This window comes from Stigmatopora argus, chromosome 6, assembly GCF_051989625.1.
Source record: "Stigmatopora argus isolate UIUO_Sarg chromosome 6, RoL_Sarg_1.0, whole genome shotgun sequence".
Classification (NCBI taxonomy): Eukaryota; Metazoa; Chordata; class Actinopteri; order Syngnathiformes; family Syngnathidae; genus Stigmatopora; species Stigmatopora argus.
Genome location: NC_135392.1, coordinates 4,580,400 through 4,600,366, shown reverse-complemented (window position 1 = coordinate 4,600,366; position 19,967 = coordinate 4,580,400). Strand labels below are relative to the sequence as shown.

Sequence of the window (19,967 nt, the reverse complement as noted above, 5' to 3'; positions counted from 1 at the left end):
AAAAAAATAAAATAGGCCCTGGTGCATCCAATCCAACCAATCTAGCCAGATAGGTGCCCATTCCATCTTGACTGGGAAGGCCGGCAGCCATCCTTGGTTGCCATCCTCCCAAACCGTCAACAATAGCCAGTGAGTTCATGTTTTATAACCGTCGTTTTAGCACAATCCAATGTTTCTACTCCTTTTTTGAGGGGAATGGATGTTTTCATTTGCTCAACAAAACAAGAGCGTACTGTCTTCTGCACGCAATGTTCACATCGGAGGTGACGAGGTCCCACGAGGCAGCGCGCTGGAAAAAAAAAATGGCTGGAGATGGGCTGGCGGAGCAGAACACCTGCCCTCATGCTGACCTGTTATTAGCGCATTGAATCCCAGAAGGAAGACGGGCAACGCTCCAGCGATTTGCACGTCCATGCCGTCTTTGTCTCGCTCGTGAATCTTTTCCGCTCTCGCCGTCTGTTTACGGCCCAGCGCCAGCTTCATTTCATTTGCTGACAAACAAACAAACGACGCCGCTCGCTCGCTCCACCGGGTTTACGTCGTCGAGCCTCTTTTCCTTCTCGTCGTTCTAGTGGAAAAAGTGCAAAAGTCAGCTTGTCCTCCTCATTCGTTTCTTTCAACCTGTCAGGAAAAAAATGCAGTCACAAAAGCGGGGAAAAAAAAACTTTCCTTCCACGATAACGAGGGTCTTTTTATTCGCCGTGCCCTGGAGTTTATGGCAAATGTCATTTTTGACTACGTTGACGGATACCCTGTCGAGGTCCGTCAAATGCTCGGGAGCTTACGAGGTAGCAAAAAATAGGAGGAATATCTCTCCGCTAAAATGTGAACCTGCGAGAGACATTTTCATATCGCGGCGAGGCAATTTGTTTTTGTCATCCGAAGGGAGTCGAAATGGATGATCGATTCTCACTCAAGCCTGCGTTCGGCACCTTGAATTGATGGAATGGCGTTGTTCTGGTCGAGTCAATGACCTGAAAATGAAATGACCTGCATGACTGAGACTATTTGTAGCAGGGCTAGGCAGCCTATGGCTCGCGAGTCATACGTGGCTCTTTGAATGGCTACTCTTATTGTAGAATATTTTGTGTTTATATGAGCAAGAAAGATATCAGACGATGTGTTTTGGCCAAAACGATGACGAAAGAGAGCAGATGTCCTTTATTTCATTTGATTCCCTTTTTAATGCACACTCTCATTGATATTAGTAGAATTTTTTGGTACTTTTAAGTGTTGAAATGATAAAAAGCTCACATTTTCATTTACTTTGACTTTTCATTTCAATGTGGCTCTCAATGAATAATATTTAAAAATAGGAATTCTTTCTGGTTCTCTCTGTTCCCGAGCCCTGATTTTATAACCTAGTCTAATCAAAATTTTTAACCTTTTAAATTTGCTAGCAAATGAAGTCTATGAATTAATCCAATGGTTGTCAAACATATGGCCCTCGGGCTAGAAATGACTCGCCAGAGGGTCCAAAATGGGTTGTTTTGCCTGACAGGAACATCATAGCGCTTTTATTTTGACATCGGCACCATCAAATCAGAGATTTGTGATCTGAAAAAAAAAATCAAGCACAAAACGAACAGGAAATGACCTGCCATTAACTTAAAGTGACTCAGAAATGCCCCCAAATCAACAAGAAGCGACCCGTAAATGCCCCCCCAAAACAGGAAGTGACCTCTACCCACCGTAATTGCCGTTAAATCTACAGGAAGTGAGTTTACCGACCTTCAGAGCAACTCTATCTTGAAATACAATGGAGTGATGAGCACAACCATGAAAACAAATTGGATGTTTAAATTGCCAACCACAGACTAGAACCCCATTTTCCCCCAAAATTTCATATTTCTCACCCCCCACTCCCCTTTAAAATATTCATGCCCTCTTGACGTCTCCCCTCTGAGGTCCCGTGACAGCCGTAATCAATAAGATGATAACATAGTCTTTCACATGGCGGGGACGCGAGGAACGATGACACGTGAGATGCACCTTGGGAGGAAAGCGGGAATGAGAGATGGGAGAGAGAAGGACACGCCCCTTCCTCTTTATTACAAGCGCTCCCCCCCCGCTCTCGCTCCAGTCTCCGACGAGGACGGAGCGGACCGCGCCTCCACCAGCGCCTCCACCAGCCAAGATCCAGAAACGGGATTTGAGAAAAGACAAACTTGGGAAAGGAAGACACCCATCCATACACTTGTAAGTTGAGTCATTTACTTGCTATTTTTTATTTTATTGTCAGAATAGAGTCAAGTGATGATACATTTTTGATTTAGAAAAGAAACATATGGCAGGTCTAAGCTTGGGAGCTTCAAACACATTTTTTTATGAGTGTGCGCGCTACGTTTTGATGAGTATTTGTCATTTCTTTGGCTGGTACTTTAATTGGAAACTCTTCATTGACGCTATGTTATTTTTTTAAATGTCACTGTCACTTGAATGCACTTTGGAGGAAAACTGGGATGGAAATTAATTTGAGTGCATGTGTGTGTTATAAATGTGTGTACGCTTTGACTTCAGTCATCAACTATTAGCTCCTCCCACTTCATTTTGCTTGGAAGTCAACACGCTCTCAATGATCTTTTCCTATTGAAATGGACAAACGACAAATCCTTACAAGTTAAAAAAATGCGGAATAAAATGTTATTTTGTAGCTTATTATAATATATCGTAATAACATGATTACTTAAAGAGCTGAAAAAGGCGCCTTGTTGTAATTTGAGCTTTCAGGTGCGTAGCCACACTTTGTTCCGCTTTATCTTATAAAATATATTTGTTGCATTGGATTTTCCCTTCAGTTTTAACGACGGGAAATTTAGATTGTTTTTAGAGAAGCGGGTCATTTTTTAGGGAATACAAAAAATCTGAGAAATTTGGAAAATATGCCCAATATATGTTTGTATAAGCTATTTATCAACAATATATAAATTGCAAAAGGAAATTTTGTATTTTTTTTGTTACAACAAATTTTAAATTAAAAATGTAATAAAAATTATTAAATTGAAACAATGCAATTCAGTGCAATGGCAAATAGCTGGGATAGATTTGTTTACTTATCAATCATAATATCGGAAAATCCAGTTAAAATGAGGTTAAAAATGTAGAATTTAAATATTTTTTCTGAAGCACTCTTTTGGCTTTAAAGAAAAGCCTGGCGAACCGCCAGGCTTATAAACCACAGTGGAAAACCCTTAGAACACTTATTTTATGACTTATTTTATTTTATATGAAGCAAATATCAATGAATTCGAAAAAATACGTATAAAACAATGAAAATATATAATTGAAAATGAAAATATTCCAAAGTTAAAAAACAGTTTTAAAAATAAATAAATAAATAAAATGAATACATTTAATATTTTTTTTTAATATGGCTATTGACGATCCATTCTGACTGGTAGCCCTCTCAGTCAATGTTTAAATGCATTTAAAATTTTCTGCCCTCCCAAAAAAAACAAAAACTGCATTTTATTTGATTCCCAGTGCAGGTCATCACAACTCCACTTGGACACGTGCTGTTAATGTTTAGCCTTTGAAATGCTTTGGGAATTGAACCGTCGCCCCACCTCGGCCGTCCCTCCCACTTGTCCCCTTTGTTCGTCTTATTGACGGCGAGTGACTCCGACTGGATTGATGTGGTGGCCGTTAATAGAGCGCCAGGCCTTACGTCCACATCCATCTCAGCCACTTTTTCTAACCCTCATCCTCAAAATGTCCGTGTCAACGCCAATGAAATATGATGAAGGCGCCGGTGCATCATGGGAAAAAAAGACGGAGTATAATGAATGTGATTCTTTTTTTTCCCCTTTGTGTCAAAAGGTAGAAAAGCTAGGATGAATCATGTTAATCAGTGAATTTTTATATTTAATAAAAATTCAATAGAAGCTAACAAGGAAGAATGTAACCTTGACCAGAATGCTATTTTAATTAGCAAGCTTGATATGTTTTTTTATTTTTGCTTTGAAAACCTTGAGAAGAATCATTAACGGTTTAAAAGAACAAAAAACAAATTCAAAAGAACTAACACTGAGTTTGGGTATCATATTTCCAATTTGCAGGTTAATCGGAGTATTGTTTTGAATTTATGAACAGATATTATCACAGAGATAACAATAAAAATTAAATACAGTAATCCCTCGAATATCGCGGCTTCAACTATTGCGGTTTCACTACATTGCGTTTTTTATGGGGGATTTTTTTTGTCAATTAAATTTTTTTGTAAGTTCATAAAAATGTGAAAATTCACGCTGAAACTCGCAAGCAGAAGCCACTCCCCTTTCTTCCACTAGCTACTAGAACTCAGCACTAAAGTTTAAAAAAGAAAAAACATTTTAAGTTAATAAAAATGTGAAGTAAAAAAATGTTTTTATTAGCGGTGAGGCTACTTTGCGGTTTTTCCCGCTCTACATTAACCGCGATAATCGAGGGATTACTGTAAATTGCTCATTGCACACATTTCAGAGAGACGGGTACCGTATTTTTCGGACTATAAGTCGCACTAGCTAAAGAATGCATAAAGGTAGGGGAAAAATATATAAGTTGGACTGGAGTGTAAGTCTTTTAAAATGATCAGAAACCAATCAAAAACATTGTACTTAAGTATAATAGTAAATTTGGGAAAAAAATGGCAAACCTCTTCTTTCAATGTAACATATAAACTGTTTTTGGATACCTATAGCCTTAAAAAAAAGATAGGCTATTGATAGTCAGAGTGAAATAAAATAAAATACATATATTAGTCACTCTATAGCCAAACTACAAAAAAAACCTGCGACTTATATTCCGGAAAATACGGTACAACCCTCTTAAAGGAACAGACACAACAACGCCTAAAAAACGATAACAGGCTATTGATAGTCAGTGAAAAAAAATACATATATTAGTCACTCCATAGCCAAACTACAAAAAAAACTGCGACTTATATTCCAGAAAATACGGTACAACCCTCTTAAAGGAACAGACGCAACAAACAGTATCATTAGGTCCGTACAATAATATATACATGAATTTTTGCACATCATACACATCATTTAACATATTGAAATAGTTGAAATAGTGACATTTGGTCAGGAAAAAAGGATTTTGGGGCCTCAAATTTGCCCCCATGAATAAATCAGCAGGAAATAAAAAGGCCATCTTCATCGGTTTCAATTTGCAGCCATAAAACCTGAAATGACGGCTATATTCCAAAGGCTAAAATGGCCAAAATGCCAAAGGCCAGCACGGGGGGGGGCGCGACGTTGAGTACACAGAAGGTGCGAGCGATAAGATTGTCCCAGAAAATGAGGTAGCTGAAAGGCTTCTTTTTTTTATTGGCGTCCCCCAGCGAGAAGGTCGGCGCGTGTTTGAGTCCCCCGCCACAAAGTGAACCCTTTCCTCCTCAAGGTGTCAGACTGCGGCGCTGACTTCCCAGCGGAGGGGCTTGTCGGGGGGCCACGCCGAGGCCATGTGCACGGTTGCGACGCCACAGCGATGGAGAAAAGAAGACTCCCACGTAAGTCTGCAAATTTTATCAAATTTTTTTTTGCTGTTGTGCTTTGGCTGGAATTTTAATTGAATTGTGCACATTAAAAAATAAATAAATAAAAATATATAGTACATATGTATGTGTACAAAATGCATAGAAAAATACAACAACAAAATTGAAAAATCTCAAAGTAGAAGAAATTCAAGAAATGCAATTAAAATATATGTATATAGTTTTTGTAATTTAATATTTTTTTCTTTTTCATATTTTTTTTAATTCATTATTTCGTACCCTAGTTGATGTTTTGATTTTCTAACTGGGTTCTCAATTAGAATTTTTTTGTTGATTATTATTCCTATCAATACTATTTTGACTTATGTATTACTCCAATGCTTTATGGTTGATACCGTTTATAACAATAGCTCGCAGAGGGATGATTGGACAGCCACGTGATTGGACGTCAGGCATCGTCAATGGCAGCAAAATCTTAATTAAAAAGCGTAGCACACTCATGTAAATAATCTCATCTCAGTTAATACGACTATTTGACAGCGTTCATACAAATTCAATAGAATTGAAAACAAATTTCACTATTTTACTATTGTTACTTTATCGTATGTTCTTGGTTTGCGATAACATCCAAAATGGCCGCCCCAAAAGTGCGACTATCATTTTTTTCTCTGTCATCATGCATTACAGTGGTACCTCGACCTACGATCAGCTCGTGGTACGACGAATATTTCGAGCAAATAATTTGCTCTAGATACGAGAAAAATTTCTAGATGCGAGAAAGCCAGGTGGCCATGACATGAGAGGCTGTTTATCATTGTAGCGCACTGTCTTTTTTTGCCGCATCTCTTTCGTGTATAACTACTATATCTACGAGGACTGAATGATTTATTCAGACGAGTTTCAACCAGGAAACGCACAACGCGCATGCGCGGGCAAAAAGAGGGCTTTCTGGGTAATGAAGTATACTCGTGCACACAACACCCCCCATTTTTACTTCTATTAAACACATTTTATTACTATTAAACCACTAGTTATGTTACTTTGTTAATAGATGGCGAATTAGAAGAAATATTTTTTTTTCCAATCCAATATCCTATTTTGGGTGTTTTTTCAGAGGGTTGGAACATATTAAATAGTTTTTAGTTCATTTCAATGGGAAACGTCCGCTCGAGTTACGAAAAGCTCGACATACGATCTCAGTCCCGGAACGGATTAAGATCGTATGTCGAGGTAACACTGTATTTGCCCGGTGCGACTTATAAACTGAAATTTAAAAAAAGAAGCTAACGTAGTGCAATAACAACTCTCTCCCTGAAGGAGGCGACGCAGCGGCGCTCCGATGGCTGTTCGGCACGCTTTTTCTCCTCTCCCTGTGGTGCCCGGCCCGTCCGCATTGCCCCGACGGCTGCCGCTGCGCCCGCGACACGGCCACCGTGCTGTGCTCGGACGCCGGTCTCCGCGAGGTCCCCGAGGGGATCCCGGCGGACACGCTATCCCTCCACCTTGAGCGCAACGACATCCGCAACCTGCCCGAGCACGCCTTCGCCCGGCTGGCTCAACTGCGGGACCTCCACCTGGCGCACAACCGCATCGACTCGCTGTCCTCGGGGGCCTTGCGGCGGCTGGGGCCCGACTTGCGGCTCCTGGACTTGTCGCACAACCAGCTGAGACGAGCCAGCCGCGACGAGTTCGGCGGCACGCGGGCCAAGACGCGACTCTACCACAACCCGTGGCGCTGCGACTGCTCGCTCCAGGAACTGATGGAGTCGCTCAACCTGGAACCCGAGACGGTCAACGGCATCGTGTGCGAGAGCTCGGCGCGGGGGCCCGGCGAGGCCGGCCGCTGGGAGGACCCCATGGCCGGCGGCGAGCACGCCGGACAGCCGCTGGTCCGGCTCTTGGACGCCGGCGTCAACTTCTGCAGCCTCCACCGGAAGACCACCGACGTGGCCATGCTGGTCACCATGTTCGTCTGGTTCTTCATGGTCATCGTCTACGTGGTCTACTACGTCCGGCAGAACCAGGCCGAGGCTCGGAGGCACCTGGAGTACCTCAAGAGCCTCCCGAGCCCCCGCAAGACCCCCACCGAGACGGACACCCTCAGTACCGGCTTCTGATTGGATGCTTGCCTTTCCACGGTTGACAATGAACTGTTTGATGAGTGAAATGACCACAAATATTTTGATATTTTGAATCATTTGGAGAGATTGACCTTAAAAGATTATTTGCAAAAATGCTGGACACCGAATCAGGGTGCCCCCCCCCCGTAGTTAGCGGGGATAGGCTCCAGCACCCCCGTGTCCCTTGTGATGATAAGCGGTTTGGAAAATGAATGAGCAATTTTCTCTTTTAATTTATTAAAAAAAGACTGCCTGGTGTCCACAGTTGGCTTGGATGGGCTCCGGCACCCCCCGCAAACCTTGTGAGGATAAGTGGTTTGAAAAATGGATGGAGGAATGCATATTTTTTGCATTTCTGATTTTCATTTTTTAACTTTTATAACTTTTTGATTTATTGGGCATGCATTTCAGGTTCGTATTATGATTACCATGACAATTATTGTCATCTTTGGCTGTTTTATTTTTTTATTGCTTGGATGGGCTCCGGCACCCCCCGCGAACCTTGTGAGGATAAGTGGTCTAAAAAAAAAATAATGGAGGAAGGCATAATTTTTGCATTTCTGATTTTCATTTTTTAACTTTTATAACTTTTTGATTTATTGGGCATGCATTTTAGTTTCATATTATGATTACCATGACAATTATTGTCATCTTTGGCTTATTTTTTTATTTTTTATTTTTTTTAACACAGGAACAGGAGAAGTGTTGATTTATCCTCAGGAATATGAAAACAGTCACCCAAAAAAAGGCCAAGAAGTCTCTCACACACGCTTTAAAAAATAAATACATACTGGAATAAGACAATACAGAATGTATGAAGTTTCCTTTATTATCGTTGTCCCTTGAACGCAGCATTGTTCTTAATCACCGTTGGAGTTTTTCATAAGTGCCTGCTTCCCTTTTTATCAAACACTCAAACTGACGTGTGCCATCAAACGCATCATTGTTACAGATTGGATTTGTGTTTTTTTTCCTGCCCTGTGATTGGCCAGTCATTTCACTTGTGATTTCCCTGCCCCCGGTGACCCAGCTGTTGCTGATTGCCATGCCTGTCTATTGTGTTTGTCAGTCCTGTTTGGATGGTCTGCGTTTCTCACGTCCTCTTTTTCAGGTATGTTTATGTTATTTGAATTATAAGTCTGTTATTTTTCTTGAGAAGTTTGCTATGTTTGTTAAAGTTTTCTTGTGCGCACGGCGTTTCCCCGCGTTTTGGTCCTACCACGCTTCACGATTGGCAAAATCTAATAATCATTCAGTTTTTTTGTTGTTCTCGTTGGCCTGGATTTAATCGGTCTGTTTTTCTTTGATGTTTGTGTGACATCACGATGATAACGTGCATTGGTATAGCCGTGACTAAATATAATGTGTTATATGTGATGACAAATTCTACCTTGTATAAGGAGGCGGATTTGGGGGGAGGGAAAATGATGTTAATTGTCATGTGACGTTCCCAATAAATGTGTGGACACTTGAGTTTTCATTTTGGTCCAGCGGCACTAGTAGGTTCTGAGGAAGGGCGTTTATGATCATAAGCAATACCCTAAATTCCCAAATAAAAGCCTTACTATACATAGTCTAATTTTAAGAGTCCATTTAAAAAAAAGCCTTACTATACATAAACTATTTTTAAGAAAAAAAGCCTTACTATACATGGTGGTTTTTTTGAAGAAAAAAGCCTTACTATACATAGTGTATTTTTTAAGAAAAAAAGCCTTACTATACGATGTAGTTTTTTTTTAAAGCCTAACAATACTATGTTGTTTTTAAGGAAAAAAAGCCTTACTATACCATGTCGTTTTTTAAAGAAAAAAAACCCTTACTATACATGGTTGTTTTTTTAAAAGAAAAGCCTTACTATACTATGTCGTTTTTTTTAAAAAGCCTTACAATACTATGTCTTTTTAAGGAAAAAAGCCTTACTATACTATGTCGTTTTTTAAGAAAAAAAGCCTTACTAAACTATGTATTTTTAAAGAAAAAAAGCCTAACCATATGTCGTTTTTTAAGAAAAAAGCCTTACTATACTATGTCGTTTTTTAAGAAAAAAAGCCTTACTATACTAGTCCGTTTTTAAGAAAAAAAGCCTTACTATACTATGTCGTTTTTTAAGAAAAAAAGCCTTACTAAACTATGTATTTTTAAAGAAAAAAAGCCTAACCATATGTCGTTTTTTAAGAAAAAAGCCTTACTATACTATGTCGTTTTTTAAGAAAAAAGCCTTACTCTACTATGTCGTTTTTTAAGAAAAGCCTTACTATACTGTCAATTTTTAAATAAAAGCCTTACTATACTGTCGTTTTTTAAGAAAAAAGCCTTACTATACTATGTCGTTTTTTTAAGAAAAAAGCCTTACTATACTATGTCGTTTTTTAAGAAAAAAGCCTTACTATACTATGCCGTTTTTTAAGAAAAAAAGCCTTACTATACTATGTCGTTTTTTAAAGAAAAAAAGCCTTACTATACTGTCATTTTTAAGAAAAAAAGCCTTACTATACTATGTCGTTTTTTAAAGAAAAAAAGCCTTACTATACTATGTCGTTTTGTAAAGAAAAAAAGCCTTACTATACTATGTCGTTTTTTAAAGAAAAAAAGCCTTACTATACTATGTCGTTTTTTAAAGAAAAAAAGCCTTACTATACTATGTCGTTTTTTTAAGAAAAAAAGCCTTACTATACTATGTCGTTTTTTAAAAGAAAAAAAAGCCTTACTATACTATGTCGTTTTTAAGAAAAAAAGCCTTTTACTACACTGTCATTTTTTAAGTAAAAAAGCCTCCGTCAAAGCACTCCGTCATATTCTCACTTAATGTAATTTCCGTCTTTCAGCAGGCAGCGCGGCTCCTTAGTTTGGGAGACCATTCAAGAACCGACGGTAGACTGAGAAATTTGTGGATCTCTTCTCCAAGAGCGCAGGAAAAGAAAATAAGAAGCCCATTTCCGACACAATCAGCGTATCCAAACCCAAGCAGGTACCATCTTTTAAAAATTCTCTATCTACTTTGATTCTGATAATTGGGTGCACCTCAGGGCTCCTACTTACTATACTATGTCGTTTTTTAAAGAAAAAAGCCTTACTATACTATGTCGTTTTTTAAGAAAAAAAAGCCTTACTATACTATGTCGTTTTTTAAGAAAAAAAAAACATTACTATACTATTTTGTTTTTTAAAGAAAAAAAGCCTTTTACTATACTATGTCGTATTTTAAGAAAAAAAGCCTCACTATACTGTCGTTTTTTAAGAAAAAAAGCCTTACTATACTATGTCGTTTTTTTAAGAAAAAAAGCCTTACTATACTATGTCGTTTTTTAAGAAAAAAAGCCTTGCTATACTATGCCGTTTAAAAAAAAGCCTTACTATACTATGTCGTTTTTAAGAAAAAAAGCCTTACTATACTATGCCGTTTTTTAAGAAAAAAAGCCTTACTATACTATGCCGTTTTTAAAGAAAAAAAGCCTTACTATACCATGTCGTTTTTTAAAGAAAAAAAGCCTTATTATACTATGTCGTTTTTTTTAAGAAAAAAAACCTTACTATACTGTCGTTTTTTAAGAAAAAAAGCCTTACTATACTATGTCATTTTTTCAAAGAAAAAAAGGCTTACTATACTATGTCGTTTTTTTAAGAAAAAAAAGCCTTACTATACTTTGTCATTTTTTAAGAAAAAAAGCCTTACTATACTATGTCGTTTTTTAAGAAAATAAGCCTTACTATAATGTTGTTTTTTAAGAAAAAAAGCCTTACTATACTATGACGTTTTTTAAAGAAAAAGCGCCTTACTATACTATGTAGATTTTTAAGAAAAAAAGCCTTACTATACAATGTCGTTTTTTAAGAAAAAAAGCCTTGCTATACTATGCCGTTTAAAAAAAAGCCTTACTATACTATGTCGTTTTTAAGAAAAAAAGCCTTACTATACTATGCCGTTTTTTAAGAAAAAAAAGCCTTACTATACTATGACGTTTTTAAAGAAAAAAAGCCTTACTATACCATGTCGTTTTTTAAAGAAAAAAAGCCTTATTATACTAAATCGTTTTTTTAAAGAAAAAAAGCCTTACTATACTATGACGTTTTTTAAAGAAAAAAAGCCTTACTATACTATGTCGTTTTTTAAGAAAAAAAGCCTTACTATACTATGCCGTTTAAAAAAAAAAAGCCTTACTATACTATGTCGTTTTTTAAAGAAAAAAAGCCTTACTATACTGTCGTTTTTAAGAGAAAAAGCCTTACTATACTATGACATTTTTTAAGAAAAAAGCCTTACTATACTATGTCGTTTTTTAAGAAAAAAAAACATTACTAAACTATTTTGTTTTTTAAAGAAAAAAAGCCTTTTACTATACTACATCGTATTTTAAGAAAAAAAGCCTCACTATACTATGTCGTTTTTTAAGAAAAAAAAGCCTTGCTATACTATGTCGTTTTTTAAGAAAATAAGCCTTACTATAATGTCGATTTTTAAGAAAAAAAGCCTTACTATACCATGTCGTTTTTAAAAGTAAAAAAAGCCTTACTATACTGTGTAGTTTTTTAAGAAAAAAAGCCTTGCTATACTTTGTCGTTTTTTAAGAAAATAAGCCTTACTATAATGTTGTTTTTTTTAAGAAAAAAAGCCTTACTATGACGTTTTTTAAAGAACAAAAGCCTTACTATACTATGTCGTTTTTAAGAAAAAAGGCCTTACTATACTATGACGTTTTTAAAGAAAAAAAGCCTTACTATACCATGTCGTTTTTTAAAGAAAAAAAGCCTTATTATACTATGTCGTTTTTTTAAAGAAAAAAAGCCTTATTATACTGTCGATTTTTAAGAAAAAAAGCCTTACTATACTATGTCGTCTTTTAAGAAAAAAAGCCTTACTATACTATGTCGTTTTTTCAAAGAAAAAAAGCCTTAATATACTATGTCGTTTTTTAAAGAAAAAAAGCCTTATTATACTGTCGTCTTTTAAGAAAAAAAGCCTTACTATACTATGTCGTTTTTTCAAAGAAAAAAAGCCTTAATATACTATGTCGTTTTTTTTAAGAAAAAAAGGCTTACTATACTATGTCGTTTTTTAAGAAAAAAAAGCCTTACTATAGTATGTCGTTTTTAAAGAAAAAAAGCCTTACTATACTATGTCGTTTTTAAGAAAAAAAGCCTTACTATACTATGTCATTTTTTAAGAAAAAAAGCCTTACTATACTATGTCATTTTTTCAAAGAAAAAAAGCCTTAATATACTATGTCGTTTTTTAAAGAAAAAAAGGCTTACTATACTAAATCGTTTTTTAAGAAAAAAAAGCCTTACTATACTATGTCGTTTTTTAAGAAAAAAAAACATTACTATACTATTTTGTTTTTTAAAGAAAAAAAGCCTTATTATACTATGTCGTTTTTTTAAAGAAAAAAAGCCTTACTATACTGTCGTTTTTTAAGAAAAAAAGCCTTACTATACTATGTCATTTTTTCAAAGAAGAAAAGCCTTAATATACTATGTCGTTTTTTACGAAAAAAAGGCTTACTATACTATGTCGTTTTTTACGAAAAAAAGCCTTACTATACTATGTCGTTTTTTACGGAAAAAAAGCCTTACTATACTATGTCGTTTTTTGAAGAAAAAAGCCTTACTATACTATGTCGTTTTTTGAAGAAAAAAGCCTTACTATACTATGTCGTTTTTTAAAGAAAAAAGCCTTACTATACCATGTCGTTTCTTTAAAGAAAAAAGCCTTACTATACTATGTCGTTTTTTTAAGAAAAAAGCCTTACTATACTATGTCTTTTTTTAAAGAAAAAAGCCTTACTATACTATGTCGTTTTTTAAGAAAAATGCCTTACTATACTATGTCGTTTTTTTAAGAAAAAAGCCTTACTATACTATGTCTTTTTTTAAAGAAAAAAAACCTTACTATACTATGTCGTTTTTTGAAGAAAAAAGCCTTACTATACTATGTCGTTTTTTTACGGTAAAAGCCTTACTATACTATGTCGTTTTTTGAAGAAAAAAGCCTTACTATACTATGTCGTTTTTTACGAAAAAAAAGCCTTACTATACTATGTCGTTTTTTGAAGAAAAAAGCCTTACTATACTATGTCATTTTTTGAAGAAAAAAGCCTTACTATACTATGTCGTTTTTTGAAGAAAAAAGCCTTACTATACTATGTCGTTTTTTTTTAAAGAAAAAAGCCTTACTATACCATGTCGTTTCTTTTAAGAAAAAAGCCTTACTAGACTGTCGTTTTTTAAAGAAAAAAGCCTTACTATACTATGTCGTTTTTTAAGAAAAAAGCCTTACTATACTATGTCATTTTTTAAAGAAAAAAGCCTTACTATACTATGTCGTTTTTTAAAGAAAAAAGCCTTACTATACTATGTCGTTTTTTTAAAGAAAAAAGCCTTACTATACCATGTCGTTTCTTTAAAGAAAAAAGCCTTACTATACCATGTCGTTTCTTTAAACTTTAAAGAAACGACATGGTATAGTAAGGCTTTTTTCTTTAAAGAAACGACATAGTATAGTAAGGCTTTTTTTCTTTAAAAAACGACATAGTATAGTACGGCTTTTTTCTTTAAAAAACGACATAGTATAGTAAGGTTTTTTTCTTTAAAGTTTAAAGAAAAAAGCCTTACTATACTATGTCGTTTTTTAAAGAAAAAAAGCCTTACTATACTATGTCGTTTTTTACGAAAAAAAAGCCTTACTATACTATGTCGTTTTTTACGAAAAAAAAGCCTTACTATACTATGTCGTTTTTTGAAGAAAAAAGCCTTACTATACTATGTCGTTTTTTAAAGAAAAAAGCCTTACTATACTATGTCGTTTTTTAAGGAAAAAGCCTTACTATACTATGTCGTTTTTTAAAGAAAAAAAGCCTTACTATACTATGTCGATTTTTAAGAAAAAAGCCTTACTATACTATGTCGTTTTTTAAAAGAAAAAAGCCTTACTATACCATGTCGTTTCTTTAAAGAAAAAAGCCTTACTATACTATGTCGTTTTTTAAAGAAAAAAGCCTTACTATACTATGTCGTTTTTTAAAGAAAAAAGCCTTACTATACTGTGTCGTTTTTTAAAGAAAAAAGCCTTACTATACTATGTCGTTTTTTTAAGAAAAAAGCCTTACTATACTATGTCGTTTTTTACGAAAAAAAAGCCTTACTATACTATGTCGTTTTTTACGGAAAAAGCCTTACTATACTATGTCGTTTTTTGAAGAAAAAAGCCTTACTATACTATGTCGTTTTTTTAAAGAAAAAAGCCTTACTATACTATGTCGTTTTTTAAAAGAAAAAAAGCCTTACTATACTATGTCGTTTTTTATGAAAAAAAAGCCTTACTATACTATGTCGTTTTTTACGAAAAAAAGCCTTACTATACTATGTCGTTTTTTGAAGAAAAAAGCCTTACTATACTATGTCGTTTTTTGAAGAAAAAAGCCTTACAATACTATGTCGTTTTTTAAAGAAAAAAGCCTTACTATACTATGTCGTTTTTTAAGGAAAAAGCCTTACTATACTATGTCGTTTTTTAAAAAAAAAGCCTTACTATACTATGTCGATTTTTAAGAAAAAAAGCCTTACTATACTATGTCGTTTTTTAAAAGAAAAAAGCCTTTCTATACCATGTCGTTTCTTTAAAGAAAAAAGCCTTACTATACTATGTCGTTTTTTTAAGAAAAAAGCCTTACTATACTATGTCGTTTTTTACGAAAAAAAAGCCTTACTATACTATGTCGTTTTTTTAAAGGAAAAAGCCTTACTATACTATGTCGTTTTTTAAAGAAAAAAAGCCTTACTATACTATGTCGATTTTTAAGAAAAAAGCCTTACTATACTATGTCATTTTTTAAAAGAAAAAAGCCTTACTATACTATGTCGTTTTTTAAAGAAAAAAGCCTTACTATACTATGTCGTTTTTTAAAGAAAAAAGCCTTACTATACTATGTCGTTTTTTAAAGAAAAAAGCCTTACTATACTATGTCGTTTCTTTAAAGAAAAAAGCCTTACTATACTATGTCGTTTTTTTAAGAAAAAAGCCTTACTATACTATGTCGTTTTTTACGAAAAAAAAGCCTTACTATACTATGTCGTTTTTTTAAAGAAAAAAGCCTTACTATACTATGTCGTTTTTTAAAGAAAAAAAGCCTTACTATACTATGTCGTTTTTTACGAAAAAAAAGCCTTACTATACTATGTCGTTTTTTAAAGAAAAAAAAGCCTTACTATACTATGTCGTTTTTTGAAGAAAAAAGCCTTACTATACTATGTCGATTTTTAAGAAAAAAAGCCTTACTATACTATGTCGTTTTTTAAAAGAAAAAAGCCTTACTATACCATGTCGTTTCTTTAAAGAAAAAAGCCTTACTATACTATGTCGTTTTTTAAAGAAAAAAGCCTTACTATACTATGTCGTTTTTTAAAGAAAAAAAGCCTTACTATACTATGTCGATTTTTAAGAAAAAAAGCCTTACTATACTATGTCGTTTTTTAAAAGAAAAAAGCCTTACTATACCATGTCGTTTCTTTAAAGAAAAAAGCCTTACTATACTATGTCGTTTTTTAAAGAAAAAAGCCTTACTATACTATGTCGTTTTTTAAAGAAAAAAGCCTTACTATACTATGTCGTTTTTTAAAGAAAAAAGCCTTACTATACTATGTCGTTTTTTTTAAGAAAAAAGCCTTACTATACTATGTCGTTTTTTACGAAAAAAAAGCCTTACTATACTATGTCGTTTTTTACGGAAAAAGCCTTACTATACTATGTCGTTTTTTGAAAGAAAAAAGCGTTACTATACTATGTCGTTTTTTAAAGAAAAAAAGCCTTACTATACTATGTCGTTTTTTAAAGAAAAAAGCCTTACTATACAATGTCGTTTTTTAAAGAAAAAAAGCCTTACTATACAATGTCGTTTTTTAAAGAAAAAAGCCTTACTATACTATGTCGTTTTTTAAGAAAAAAGCCTTACTATACCATGTCGTTTTTTTAAGAAAAAAGCCTTACTATACTATGTCTTTTTTTGAAGAAAAAAGCCTTACTATACTATGTCGTTTTTTACGAAAAAAAAGCCTTACTATACTATGTCGTTTTTTGAAGAAAAAAGCCTTACTATACTATGTCGTTTTTTTACGGAAAAAGCCTTACTATACTATGTCGTTTTTTGAAGAAAAAAGCCTTACTATTATGTGAGAATATGACGGAGTGCTTTGACGGAGGCTTTTTAACTTAAAAAATGCCAGTGTAGTAAAAGGCTTTTTTTCTTAAAAACGACATAGTATAGTAAGGCTTTTTTTTCGTAAAAAACGACATAGAATAGTAAGGCTTTTTTTCGTAAAAAACGACATAGTATAGTAAGGCTTTTTTCTTCAAAAAACGACATAGTATAGTAAGGCTTTTTCCGTAAAAAACAACATAGTATAGTAAGGCTTTTTTCTTAAAAAACGACATGGTATAGTCAGGCTTTTTTCTTTAAAAAACGACATAGTATAGTAAGGCTTTTTTCTTCAAAAAACGACATAGTATAGTAAGGCTTTTTTCTTCAAAAAACGACATAGTATAGTAAGGCTTTTTTCTTCAAAAAACGACATAGTATAGTAAGGCTTTTTTTTCGTAAAAAACGACATAGTATAGTATGGCTTTTTTCTTCAAAAAACGACATAGTATAGTAAGGCTTTTTCCGTAAAAACGACATAGTATAGTAAGGCTTTTTTTCTTTAAAAAACGACATAGTATAGTAAGGCTTTTTTCTTTAAAAAAACGACATAGTATAGTAAGGCTTTTTTCTTCAAAAAACGACATAGTATAGTAAGGCTTTTTCCGTAAAAAACGACATAGTATAGTAAGGCTTTTTTTTTCGTAAAAAACGACATAGTATAGTAAGGCTTTTTTCTTAAAAAACGACATAGTATAGTAAGGCTTTTTTCTTTAAAAAACGACATAGTATAGTAAGGCTTTTTTCTTTAAAAAACGACATAGTATAGTAAGGCTTTTTTCTTTAAAAAACGACATAGTATAGTAAGGCTTTTTTCTTTAAAGAAACGACATGGTATAGTAAGGCTTTTTTCTTTTAAAAAACGACATAGTATAGTAAGGCTTTTTTCTTAAAAATCGACATTGTATAGTAAGGCTTTTTTTCTTTAAAAAACGACATAGTATAGTAAGGCTTTTTCCTTAAAAAACGACATAGTATAGTAAGGCTTTTTTCTTTAAAAAACGACATAGTATAGTAAGGCTTTTTTCTTCAAAAAACGACATAGTATAGTAAGGCTTTTTTTTCGTAAAAAACGACATAGTATAGTAAGGCTTTTTTTCGTAAAAGACGACATAGTATAGTACGGCTTTTTTCTTTAAGAAAAAAACCTTACTATACTATGTCGTTTTTTAAAGAAAAAAAGCCTTACTATACTGTCGTTTTTTAAGAAAAAAAGCCTTACTATACTTTGACATTTTTTAAGAAAAAAGCCTTACTATACTGTCGTTTTTTAAGAAAAAAAGCCTTGCCATACTATGTCGTTTTTTAAGAAAAAAAAGCCTTGCCATACTATGTCGTTTTTTAAGAAAAAAAGCCTTACTATACTATGTCGTTTTTTAAGAAAAAAAAACATTACTATGCTATTTTGTTTATTAAAGAAAAAAAAACCTTTTACTATACTACGTCGTATTTTAAGAAAAAAAGCCTCACTATACTATGTCGTTTTTTAAGAAAAAAAGCCTTACTATACTATGTCGTTTTTTTAAGAAAAAAAGCCTTACTATACTACGTCGTTTTTTAAGAAAAAAAGCCTTACTATACTATGCCGTTTAAAAAAAAAAGCCTTACTATACTATGTCGTTTTTTTAAAGTAAAAAAGCCTTACTATACTATGTCGTTTTTTAAGAAAAAAAGCAATACGATACAGGCTCACATTTTTAAGCATTATTATATCAAAATTGTAGCAACATTTTTTCCAGCGTAAAAAAAACAGCTGTCGACATTGATTTTTGTCTTTTATTTTTTCCAATTTACATTAACAATAAAACAAGTCACGATCATCAAATTACTATAAGAATGCTGTTTTCCATCTTATTATTCATAATAATAAATATACACAATCTCACGCACATGTGAGCTAATTTTATTTAATATTTTAAAATAAAGTCAAGTCACATCTCGTGTAGGGGATGAGTTTTTGCCTTTTATTTTTTTAATTCCAGGGGTCCGTAAACAAACATTTAGTCAATTTTTGTCCTCATTTTGATGCTGCGTGAGGTAGCTTAATAATTGGAAAACAAAAAAGACGACAAACTTTGAGTTGGGTGTGTAAAAACAAACAAAAAAAACACGGAGCAAAGGCACCTGTTTGGCAAAAAAATGCACATATTTTTCTTTGGAATAAAAACCTATGGAACCATAGCACCATTGTAAGCATAAACAGTAATAGTTGATATGAGAAATATTTATGGATATGACTTTTTTGGGGGGCGACATGTGTAAGTGGGCTTTTTATTGACTTCAAGCAACGCATTGAGCCCAAACAATAAATAAATAACACGGACACATGAAGCTGTAAAGGTGATATGCTGCTTTTGGTTGGATGGTGGCGCCAGTCAGTGCAGGTATATCTAGCCTACATAGTCAGTTCAATTTAGGAGGGGGGGGGCACTTTTTTGACCTAGAAAAATAAGTCCCATTTACCAAAAAAAAATGAAGAAAAAGTGTCTTGATTTCTCTCCTGGTGTTCCACTTTGATTTATTTGGAATTTTTTTCCTTCTTACAGGAAGCAGACGGCACCCACTTCTATGCCAAACTCCTGCTCGGGACCACCGATGTCCATGGGGGCCACGTCTACGATGGGAAGGCGGGAGGTCTTCTGTGACCGGTACTCAAACACTGTTTTGCCCCACTTGCCTGTGTGTCTCTGAAGGTAACAACAACAAAAAAGGTAGGCAAAATGTTAAATTCCTTCAGTATTCAAGTCCCACTAACAGACTTTAGTTAATTCAATAGATTGGACTTCGTTTGACACAAAATGGCGTCCTTTTCTTTGTTAGGTAAACCCAAAAATATCTGATATTTGAAGTTACTAGTGCCCAAGATGGTTCATTTTAGGGCATTCTCGCTCTTGTTTTCTCGATTTTTTTTTGCCTCCAGTTTGAATGTATAATTGAATTGAATGCTTTTATTGTCATTATACAAGTATGAGATTTATAGTTTTCACCACGTAGTGCACAATTCTAATTATATTAGTAGCATGACATTTTAATTAAAGCTTCTGCACAAATAAATCCATAAAGTAGTCACATATAAATAAGTTGATTGTTTTCTGTCATTAGCTTCCTTCGCTAACCCAGTTTCAATTTCATATTCCAGCGCACCACCCGAAAAAGACAACGAGTCTCAGCTACTGGTTT

General features: G+C 34.0%; 2 protein-coding genes across 4 annotated transcripts in view; one reads left to right on the top strand and one right to left on the bottom strand.

Annotated features, from left to right (window-relative positions):
• Positions 1-1,382: 1,382 nt before the first annotated feature.
• On the top strand, positions 1,383-10,567 carry LOC144076231 (leucine-rich repeat-containing protein 3-like). 3 transcript variants are annotated; one of them, XR_013300767.1, is made up of 4 exons: positions 1,383-2,199; positions 5,386-5,494; positions 6,797-8,710; positions 10,428-10,567. XR_013300767.1 is itself a non-coding variant. In XM_077603904.1 (3 exons), exons 1-3 carry the CDS (start codon positions 1,954-1,956, stop codon positions 7,594-7,596), a joined length of 1,155 nt encoding a protein of 384 aa, XP_077460030.1. In that variant the 5' UTR covers positions 1,383-1,953; the 3' UTR covers positions 7,597-9,072. The 3 variants fall into 3 exon arrangements, 1 of the variants encoding a protein (XP_077460030.1); XR_013300766.1 differs by having other exon boundaries at positions 10,425-10,567; XM_077603904.1 differs by lacking the exon at positions 10,428-10,567 and having other exon boundaries at positions 6,797-9,072.
• Positions 10,568-18,549: 7,982 nt separating this feature from the next.
• col2a1b (collagen, type II, alpha 1b) overlaps positions 18,550-19,967 on the bottom strand; it is a 40,791-nt gene continuing 39,373 nt past the window's right edge. Inside the window, exon 54 of the mRNA XM_077603113.1 lies at positions 18,550-19,474. Within this exon, the coding sequence (XP_077459239.1) occupies positions 19,328-19,474 (147 nt within the window). The 3' untranslated portion in view covers positions 18,550-19,327. The remainder of the gene's footprint in view (positions 19,475-19,967) is intronic.

What these genes read in the sequence shown, in the direction of transcription:
- LOC144076231 (XM_077603904.1), top strand. Translation starts at nt 1,954, where the DNA reads ATGGCGGGGACGCGAGGAACGATGACACGTGAGATGCACCTTGGGAGG. An exon ending in AGACACCCATCCATACACTT is followed by an intron (nt 2,200 to 5,385) that starts GTAAGTTGAGTC and finishes TTCCTCCTCAAG; the next exon opens with GTGTCAGACTGCGGCGCTGA. An exon ending in GGAGAAAAGAAGACTCCCAC is followed by an intron (nt 5,495 to 6,796) that starts GTAAGTCTGCAA and finishes CTCTCCCTGAAG; the next exon opens with GAGGCGACGCAGCGGCGCTC.